Genomic DNA, 10,608 nt, shown 5'->3' with positions numbered 1-10,608 from the left:
GAATGTGTTGCTGACGTGCTGCATTTCCTCTTCCAGGAACTCCGGGCTGCAGATTCTAAGTGCTCGGAGGAAGAAACCAATGACCACGCCTTCATTGGTTCGACTGTTGTGGGCAGAGAAATAGTGTATGTAATCATCTTTATTAGTGGGCTTTCTGTATACAGAGAACACCGGGCCGTCAGGTCTTCTATGGATAAGGGTGTCGAGGAAAGGAAGCTGTTCATTCTTCTCCTCTTCGGTGGTGAACTGTATGGAGGGGTGCACTGCATTTAGTCTGTGGAGGAGTTCTTGAAGGTTCGTTCTGGTTGGTACTACAGCAAGGATGTCATCTACGTAACGAAGCCAGACTACATTATTCCCCACGATGTTCCGGTAGTGGTCAGCCTCGAGGGTTTCCATAAACAGCTGGGCAAGTACTGCTGACAGAGGTGAGCCCATAGCAAGTCCTTGGATTTGCTCGTACTCACGTCCTCGGAATTCGAACGGGCCAAACTCCACGCAGAGGCGGACGAGTGCGACATAATCATCTCTCGTCAGCGTTCTTTCTGCAGCTTCGATGGCCCCGTCAATCGGCACGTTGGTGAAGAGTGATTTGACGTCGAAGCTAACCAGCTTTTTGCATCTCATCCCGACGTTTTGCAGTTTAGCCATCATATCGATGGTGCTTGATAGATGACAACCGCTGATGGAGTTTAAGATAACTTTAAGATAACTACCACCTCTGGCAAGAAGATCGGAGACATTGTCAGGGAAAAGAGATCAGACCACAACAGACCTCGCAGCCAGGTGTATAGCATACCTTGTGGTGGTTGCGATAAGGTGAACATAGGTGAGACAGGACGTGGCCTCCATGAACAACGTATCGACCAGCACCGCAGCGCCCTCCGACGACACAAGAGGAGCGCCTTCGTTGTTCACGTCGACTCCGACAGCCATCTCCCCAAGTGGTCCCAGGCCTCCATTATTAAACAAGGTCTGCCCCCACGACAAAGGAAGATGGTAGAAGCGGCGTTCATACACACAACTAACAACTTCAACACCGCAACAGGGAGCCACGAACTAGCCAAGGTCGTCGCACAACTCATTACCGAGGTGACCTGACCGCCTAGTACTTGTATATATACCTCTATGTAGCTCTAGTCTTATATGCCCTGATGAAGCAATAAATGCGAAAAGGCCTTCGGCATATTCGTGTGTTTTCTTGTACTTCCCTTCGTTGTTCTTCTCGCGATATATATATATATATATATATATATATATATATATATATATATATATATATATATATATATATATATATATATATATATTTATATATATATATATATATATATATATATATATATATATAGAGAGAGAGAGAGAGAGAGAGAGAGAGAGAGAGAGAGAGAGAGAGAGCGAGGGAGAGAGGGAGTGGGGGGGGAGAGAGAATCATTACGCAACAAGCCTGTTCTTATTAAAAGTTACACACGGACTTGCAGTATTTGGATGTCAATACCTGATTTTAGAGAACACATACGTACGAGAAAACTTAGGTACCGGAGAACATCGGGATGACCCCATCACATCAAATGAGGCAAGTGGGAGGGAGGGAGGGAGAGAAAGAGAGAGAGAGAGAGAGAGAGAGAGAGAGAGAGAGAGAGAGGAGAGAGAGAGAGAAGAGAGAGAGAGAGAGAGAGAGGAGAGAGAGAGAGGAGAGAGAGAGGAGAGAGAGAGAGAGAGAGGAGAGAGAGAGGAGAGAGAGGAGAGAGGAGAGAGGAGAGAGAGAGAGAGAGAGAGAGAGAAGAGAAGAGAGAGAGAGGGAGAGAAGAAAGAGAGAGAGAGAGAAAGTAATAAGTAGAGAGAGAGAGAAATAATATTATTATTATTATTATTATTATTATTAGTAGTAGTAGTAGTAGTAGTAGTAGTAGTAGTAGTAGTAGTAGAATGAGTGGTATTTTTTTATAGCAATACTAATAGAGTATTATTATTATTAAATCATTATAGATATCAATAATGATCATGACAATTAAAATAACAGTAACAATCACACTGATGAAGGTAAAAATGATGCACTGGTAAATTAAAAGCTACCCTTTGATAGTGACCCCTTAAAAATGTTAGCAAACAAACCTTTGTCTGTAATCGGCCCTGTTGTTAATAAGACTTTTGTGACAGAGTGTGAGGCAAATTGTGTAAGTGATTTGGACAAAATGTACAGTAACTAGTATTTAGTTAGAGTCTACGACTGATACACAATTACAGAGTTTGCCTGATACCGTAGGTTGCATGTCAAGGGAAGGGTTGCAGCGGCAGCAGTGACCTCACTCATTGCGTTGCGAGGAGGAATGCTGCATGTGAAGGAGCCTGAGCCTTGAATTTTAGGATATTATTCAAATCTGGATTTCATTTCTGCTGACAGATACAGTACTTAACCTAGCATTGCCTTTTAATTCATTCTAATGATGATAATATGTACTGTATAAGACTTCAGTCAGTTACTAAGTTTGACATTAGCAGACAAGATTTTGCTCATGCAGTGTCCCACTGTTGGTAAATCTTTACAGTATGGACGCACTCACCAAAGACTAAGTCCCCAACTCCAAGTCACAAGCTTCTTCAACAATCTAAGTTGCTGTGACTGGGCCTTGCCCGAGGAGAGGGTTGATGGGGCTGTCCCCCTAACACTCCCCAACATTGTCTTCACCTCAGTATGCATGGCAAGATAGAGCTGAAACTCGGCAGCACAAGTGGATTTAAGCTGCAAGCGGCACTTTCTGCATTTTTTCCTTTTTTGTGGTGTTCAGTTCGTGTTTGCAAATTATTTCTTGTTTCAACAGCTGCAACTCTTAGTTCTGTATAAGAATATCATCTTCAATTTGACTTAACCCAGTGCATCCAAATCATAAAGATTAACCATTTTTTTTTCTAATTGTAAACATTGTTTACATTCATTTGTATTTTTAATTTAAATATCTTAATTTTCTCATCACTGCTCTTCATCTGAGGCAGTGCAAGACCATGAGGAAACCAAATCATAAGGGATAATCGGTTTCTGAATTGCAGTCACTATCTTGAAAATTTGTAACTAGTCTGCTGAATATAGGCCAAAATTATTTCTTAATATTTTGTAGCATATTTTGCAGACATTTGATAGATGTTATTGTTTGAAAAATATTGTTATCATTACCATGATTATGAGGAAGTTATTGTTATCATCATGAAACCCATCATTATTCTTTAATTGTCATTATTGTTATTTAACATCATCATCACATTTCTCTTTAATTTTCATTATTATTATATAACATCAACTTCACAGTATTCATTAATTGTCATTATTATCACATACCATCATCCTTTTTTTTATCATTAATTTAAATATTAATTACTTAACTTCTGTCAATATTATTATCTTCGTATTGTTCTGACCTAGTGAAGGAGAAAGCAAGTGTAGTGGTTTTCAGAATATAAGCATTGAGAAAATAAGTGAATAAATGTTTTCTTACAGGTTTTCTACCATTAAAGGAGAAGTCCTGAATTTCCAGCATGAACAGGCAGGAATATTCAACAGGATCTCTCCATGCATCAAGAATACTGGGGGGACTTGCATCACTTCGCAGATTAGAAGTCCTATGTGATGGCAATGTAAAACTCTTAGATGGCAGTATCAAAGTTAGTCGTGCATTACTTGCAGCTGGTTGCCCCTATTTCAGGTCAGCATTTGTACTTATGTATACTTCTATTTAAGTGTATAATAGAATGCTCCTTGAAAGTCAGTATTATGAATATATAAAGCGTCAGCTACTTTTGAAGAAATAGAAAGCCTCTCTCCCCTTTTCAATTCACCCCTTCCTTCACTCCTCCCTTTCAACCTTCTCCATTCTTCCATCTTTTCTTCCCTCCCTCTTCCCCCTCTCTCTTATCACACATTTCTGCATTTCAGAGTTTTGTATGAGTTTGAAGAGGATGCACAGCAAGGTTTACATCGCACTGCAGAGCCAATGTTAGAAATCACTTGTAAAACCTTTGAAGTCATCCTTGATTTCATTTATACTGGTCACATTGTTCTAGACTTTGAAAATATCCAAGACATATTACAAGCCAGTGATCTCCTACTAATGACTGAGCTAAAAGTGAGTTCTTATTTCTGTATGATATTGTCTGAAGCATTATTTCCTCTAACTCTTCTTTTCTTATCATTTGGATGTTGGAATTTTTTTTTATCAAAGCTGGTTTAACTGACTAGGAAGACAAACTATGTTATTTCAACTTGATATTAAGCTTTCAAGTTTTATGGCCATTAAAGGCTACTTCATGTACTTTAAACTGCTTGCACTTTAACAGTATTATAGTAAATTATTTTGGAATTAGCAAAGTAACAAATAAAAATTCATGTTTTTAATGGCCCTTTATCTTCTAGACTTAGGTGCTTTTCTTATTGCCAATCTAAAACTATAGTACATTATTCTTAAAGTTAGTTTCATGGACAATAAAAAAACAAAACAGTAATTTCTAGTTTACTCTGAAAAGCTACAGTATTTTTCATTTATACCTATTATTACGTAACAAGAAAATTTAAGAACTTAATTTCAGATAAGCTTTATTTTTAATTATCTTTTCTTTGCCTTACACTTCAGGAGCTGTGTGTCCAGTACCTGATGAGTATTATTGAAGCAGAAAATTGTCTGGGCATACTTGAACTAGCACAGAGATTTTCATGTCCAAGACTTGTATGCTTTACTAAAGATTTTATTTGCCAGCACTTTAAATACAGGCAAGTCATGTTGAACAGCATTTTGTTAATTCTAAATTTGGCAAAATAGAATTTTGAGTAGGGCATTATCCCAAGGACATGGATCAGGCCAAAGACTTCCTGGACTCAGTATTAACCATTATTCAGTATTTATCATTATCTTAAAAGTATGTATGAAATATTGTGATGCATCTAATATTTAAAGATTATTAAACAGCAATCATTGTAGACATTAATGAAAATGATAATGTTTGGCTGAAACTTCTAATTATTGAATATGCATATTAAGTGACAGGTGAAAGATATTGGTGATTATTGCAGGGAAGTTGTACGAACAGAAGAGTTTCGTAACCTGAGTGAGGAACGTTTAAAAGATCTCTTGTCACAAGATGGACTTGCAGTTAAATCAGAATTAGATATTCTCACAGCTCTAGTAGTATGGCTAAATACCAACCAGCTGAAATCACCTGATGTGGAGTAAGTCCTCTTTTACAGGAATAAGTATGATGTAAACCACTGAAGATAAAAGTAGTGTTGTATATATTTGGAAATGATATTCTGATGCAGCTGTATTACAGTTAGGAAATGTACTTTTCTAGATCCCTAGTTACATGCTGCTTGCGAGAATCTGCAGACTTAAAGTACGATCCAAAGTTTCAAAGGGCTTTACAAGATCTGAGGGCTGCCACACCACCATGGGACTCCCCAGGAGCTATGATGGTGCTTGATGCCCTGAAGAAGACAAGGAGAATTAGGTCCATCAGGGAAAGAGGCACCAAAACGGTCCTTGCATGTGGGGATGATGAAGGTGGTATATATTTGGTGGATATCCTGAGTTCAGGCAAATATTCTGGATCCCATGTTAAGCTACCACCCATGTGTATCCCAAGAATTAAACCTACACTTGTTGTGGAAGGTAAATAAAAATTCTGTTTGGTTACTCATAGTGATTAGTCCTTCTTTTCTTATTTCATATTTAATGTTTCATGTATTAATGCTAAAAAATCATATGTAGTGTAAAAGTGGATATGTGGATAGTGGTTAAAGTGTAGATGCTGGGAACTAGCACCGACTGCTAAGGTTTTGCTTTATATGAATGATTTCACACATATTTGGCTCCACAAGCGTATAGTCACGAAGGAGTCAGTCATTAGCCCTATTTGCCCTAACTTATTGACCATATTTTATTTATTTGTTTGTTTTTATTTTTTTGAAAAAGTTCTTATTTCTATTTGTCTATTGTTAATTTCATTTTATTATTATTACTATTATTATCTGTATTATTAATATTATTATTATTATTATTATTATTATTATTATTATTAATAGTAGTAGTAGTAGTAGTATTTACTATTATTAATGTTGTTTTTATCATCATTCTTCTTCTTCTTCTTCTTACTATTATTATTATTATTATTATTATTATTATTATTATTATTATTATTATTATTATTATTATTATTATTACTGTTGTTGTTGTTGTGTGTGTTGCTGTTGTTGTTACTATTATTTTAATGACTGATGATAGTAATAAATACTTTTCTTCTAATAAATAAAAAATGGTGTATATATAGGATAGGTCAGATAGATCTGGTAATTGACTCCTTGGTTACTAAACACTGATGGGACAATATTGGACAATGCATGTTTACCAGCACTCCAGTCATTAATTAGACAATATGTGAGCCTTTCCTTCTGTCATATGTCACTACTTTCCATGTGTTTTCCCGATATTTAGGTGGGTACCTCTTTGCTCTTGGTGGAGGCAATAAGAGTGGAGAAGCCAAAAATGATGTTCAGCGATATGACCCACTCTCCAATAGCTGGACTCTGATGGCTCCAATGCCATTTGCATGTTTTCTACCTATGGTTGTATCTTATGCAGGAAAGCTGTATGTAACAGGTGGATGTGATATTAATGAGGTAAACATTATGAAACATTATTCTATTATTAAAGCTGTAATCATTGATATATATCTCACAAGGAATTACTGTCACCTTATGGAGAATTAATATAAATTGTATGGTCTTATCAAATGATTTATTTTTAGCACCTGTGCTTATTTTTTTCATTTTGTAATTAACTATTTTTTCTACTGATTCGATTACTTTCAGAGTGAATTACAAATAACAAACTTTGAAGAATTTGATATATATGCCAATAAGTGGAGATCACTTCCACCAATTCCAAATATGAGGCATGGAGCAGCTCTGGCAGTGAGTGATGGAAAAATATACTTTATTGGAGGTTCTCCTTGGATAGAATTACCAGATGGAAGTCCATATTATAGAGTGTTGGATGCAGTGGAGATATTCTGCATTAAGGAAGAGGTAATTATAAAATTTGGAATTGTAAAAATGTCTCTTGGTAAAACTCTTAGTAGAATTGAATCAAAGTTAGATTATGTTCTTCCTTTATGAATACAATATATGGACTCAAGTGGCCAAATTTTAAACCATGTTAAATGTTAACATGGTTGTATTTAATTATGGTTAGAGGATCATGTTACAATTTTTATATTATATTATAGGGTAAAAGAGTCTAGATCTTATTGGTCATGAGTGCATTACCATCAGACTAAATTGCTGTGTTTAAATAACAATAACATCACTTGGGGAATATTTTATTCTAATAGCTCCAGTTTACTAAGTAATAGTAAAGTCTCTGAAAGTTTTTGAAAAATCAGCAAAGAATATCTTACTTAATAATTAATAATGTTTAAATAGATGTGTGATATGAACACTGCATTTATGTAGGTTCATCTTGAAAATATAGAAGTGCTGTTTACACTTATCTTTTCACAGATTTGGGTAGCTGGTCCTCAGCTGAAAGAAAGGAGAAGGCAAGCAGCAGCAGTTAATTATAAAGGAGATATTTATGTGATTGGAGGCATAAGACCACTGGAGTGCCCCAGTGCTCAGGGTCGCACCAAAGTAACAGGCACAGAAACGCTCTTCAAAGAATCACAGATGGGCTGGACCTCTATGACTAAGCTCCAAATCCCTCTAGAAGCCAAATATAAAACTGTGGCTCTGGCAAATAATGAGCATATCATCATCATTGGAAAAAATGACAATTTTACATTTATGCGTGATAATTGCTTCATTATGGTTGGCAGTGGCTGGGGACTAGTGCCAGGAGCTGAGAGCATACTGACATCTGGAACAAAGTATTTTTGCAGTTATGCTCTCTTGTCTCTTCCTTCTGCTGCCATGCATGATTTATACCCAGAGGATAGTTTATAGTTTTCCATAACATCTCAATAACTCATAACCCTTATATTCTTGAGGTAACTCAGGTGTTTTTTGGACATTGAGAAGAAAAATACATTTCGTAGTAGTGACACTAATATATGTGTTTAGTGACCCCTTTTGTAATATTTCAAGAAAAAAATTCTGTACCATTACAATAACAACCTGCCATGAATCAAGAGTATGTTCGATTAGCCTGTAGATCAAAGTTAATTAAGGATTCACAATCTTATCAAATAAGATTTTCTGTGGGTGTGCATGTGCGTGCATGTGTGATTGTGTGAGTGAGTGTGTGTCAAATGTGTGTGGGGGATGCATGTTTGCATGCATGCTGTATTAATGCTTGCATTTTTTTTTTTTTTTTTTTTTTTTATGTGTGTGTGTGTGTGCTTCTGTATTTGTCTATATCTACTAATTGTGTGAGATCAAAGATACTCAAGTTAGCTGCTGGCTTTTAAGATATTCAAAATATTATATACATATATTTTATTTCTAGAAACATATATTATGTGGATTATCATGCATTTTCCTATTTTAAGACCCACAAGCATAAACTAGTCCCAGAGACCCATCTATAATGAATTTTTTGAGTTACTTCCCAGACTGCATTATCTGGCTTAGGGAGGAGAAATACTTGTCTGTAGAAAACTGACATAAAACTTTTGTCAATTAATTAAAAGAATGGGCATTATTTTAAGCTGCAACTCTTTCACCAAAAACTCAATATTATTGTTACCTTTACAAGATTAATACATCATCCACGTTACCTCAAGAATGTAGAAAGACATTTCATAAAGCATACTACAATTTAAAAAAGAATACAGTGTATGTTTTAATTATTGTTAGTCCCAATCTTTAGCATTCCAAACACTGAAAAAATTATAGAACTATGTGAAGATATTCACATAACACTTATAACTGTATCTTATCTGCCTGTGACACTTTTGATACTGTCAGTACAAAAGATACAAGATTCAAAGCAGAAAGTTCCTGAAGATTGAATGGGCATTTGTAAGAGGATGTAGAAGTGTAACTTTAATATACATCACTTTAACAGATACCCAAATTATATATTTTTTTAGAATAAACATTTATGTAGTGAGGATGGATTCTCTTAGTTTCATGATTCAGTATCAGACACTCCTTTTATTTTATATAATCTCAAAAGACAGACTAGCATTTTTCCTTTTTACTTTGGCTTAAGTCAAAATTTAATCAGTTAGGGTTCACTAAGGGGTGTACAGAAAATGTGAAAGTGGTATCGGTATTTTGACAGTACTTAGAGGCAAACTTGTTCTTAGACTGTCACCATAGTAAAATGTAGGTGTCCAATGTCAGTGCCCCCCCCCCCCCTAAAGAATGGAATCAGCATGGCACAAAAGGGTACCCTTCCTGAATTTCTGTCTGTTATGCATTTGTGTTCATTTGAGTTGTTTGACTGTCTAGGTGCATGTGTATGAGTATGTTTATGTGTACATGTGTGTATATGTGTGGATCAATTGCAGTGATCAGAGATCCTTTGTCCATGTGTACATGTTTTCTGTGGCTTGTGTGCATACTTTCTAGTATTTTATGACCGAGTTTGGAGGAGTGTTTTGTATTTTTCTACCTGTTGTGCATTTGTCACCAAGGAGTTTTGATGTGCAGTATTACTTTATTTATTATTATTATTTTTTTTTTTTTTTCACTTTACTTTACATTAATATGTTGTCATTTAATATATATTTATAGATGTTAGGAAATATTTAATGATAATATGTACAGTACTAAGAATCAAATATTTTGTGTTGATAAATTGTATTGTGTAATGTTCTGCAGCTAAGAGGTAGTATTTTGTACAATTTTTATTTCAATATTGTGCAAATTGGCAAATTTAAATTTGCCTTAGATAGTTTCCACTGCCCATTGTAATGTATGTATATATAATTAAATATTTCATATCTATGCTGGCGTACAAAGAAACCAGTTCAGATATCTTATAAGATAGTGATTACTTTTATTAAATCCCACCATAGAATTCCTGAGGGTATATGTAAATATAAAACACCAATTGCTTCTCAAGAAAAAACTTGTTATGTCTTGGCCTGGTTGAAAAAAAATATAAAATAGAAAATGTGATTTACTAATATTTCTAACAGAAAGAATTATCAGAACACATTATTTGTAAGTAAATAAGTAATTTTTTTTTTTTTTTTTTTTCTTTCTTTGAGATGTCTGCAGTGCTCTTAATAGTTTAATTTCAGCCATTGTTTCAAGCTGCAGTATTGTAGAATTTAACAGAAGACTTATTAGTAGCTATAGGTTATTGTCAACATTTATTATAACTAGTTGATAATAAATGCAGTTTTCCATTCTAGAAATAAATCATTACATTACAATGGCCATGAAAAGTGGACATGGGGAACCGGCCTCACATCCTATGAACTTTTGTTTTACTTTACTAATGATGACCTTTCAAAACTTTCGAATTTATTGCAATCCACTGTTCTGTAATCCCAATGCTCATCTGAAATAACTAGAACCAAAGGCTAGCATAAAAGCTCTTTCCTACAGGAAAAACTGAATTCACTGGTCAATGGTGACCATACTTAAAATTGACCCACAAATCCCATGCTGTT

The 10,608-nt window shown here is 35.2% G+C and overlaps 1 protein-coding gene across 1 annotated transcript; it reads left to right on the top strand.

The window, feature by feature from the left end:
• The first annotated feature begins 2,104 nt into the window (after positions 1-2,104).
• LOC119581850 (gigaxonin-like) lies at positions 2,105-9,976 on the top strand. The gene is made up of 9 exons (XM_037929994.1): positions 2,105-2,177; positions 3,494-3,698; positions 3,929-4,118; positions 4,623-4,759; positions 5,060-5,215; positions 5,338-5,654; positions 6,477-6,661; positions 6,854-7,069; positions 7,544-9,976. The coding sequence occupies exons 2-9, from the start codon at positions 3,532-3,534 to the stop codon at positions 7,982-7,984; spliced, it is 1,809 nt and encodes a 602-aa protein (XP_037785922.1). The 5' UTR covers positions 2,105-2,177; positions 3,494-3,531; the 3' UTR covers positions 7,985-9,976.
• The last annotated feature ends 632 nt before the right edge of the window (positions 9,977-10,608 follow it).

The sequence above is a fragment of the Penaeus monodon genome, chromosome 2 (assembly GCF_015228065.2).
Source record: "Penaeus monodon isolate SGIC_2016 chromosome 2, NSTDA_Pmon_1, whole genome shotgun sequence".
In the NCBI taxonomy this organism is placed as follows: domain Eukaryota; kingdom Metazoa; phylum Arthropoda; class Malacostraca; order Decapoda; family Penaeidae; genus Penaeus; species Penaeus monodon.
This window is presented reverse-complemented; position numbering and strand designations above follow the sequence as displayed.

Coding starts and splice junctions, on each gene's coding strand:
- LOC119581850 (XM_037929994.1), top strand. CDS start 3,532: ATGAACAGGCAGGAATATTCAACAGGATCTCTCCATGCATCAAGAATA. Junction 4,760..5,059: donor TGCCAGCACTTTAAATACAG/GCAAGTCATGTT, acceptor TGATTATTGCAG/GGAAGTTGTACGAACAGAAG. Junction 7,070..7,543: donor TATTCTGCATTAAGGAAGAG/GTAATTATAAAA, acceptor ATCTTTTCACAG/ATTTGGGTAGCTGGTCCTCA.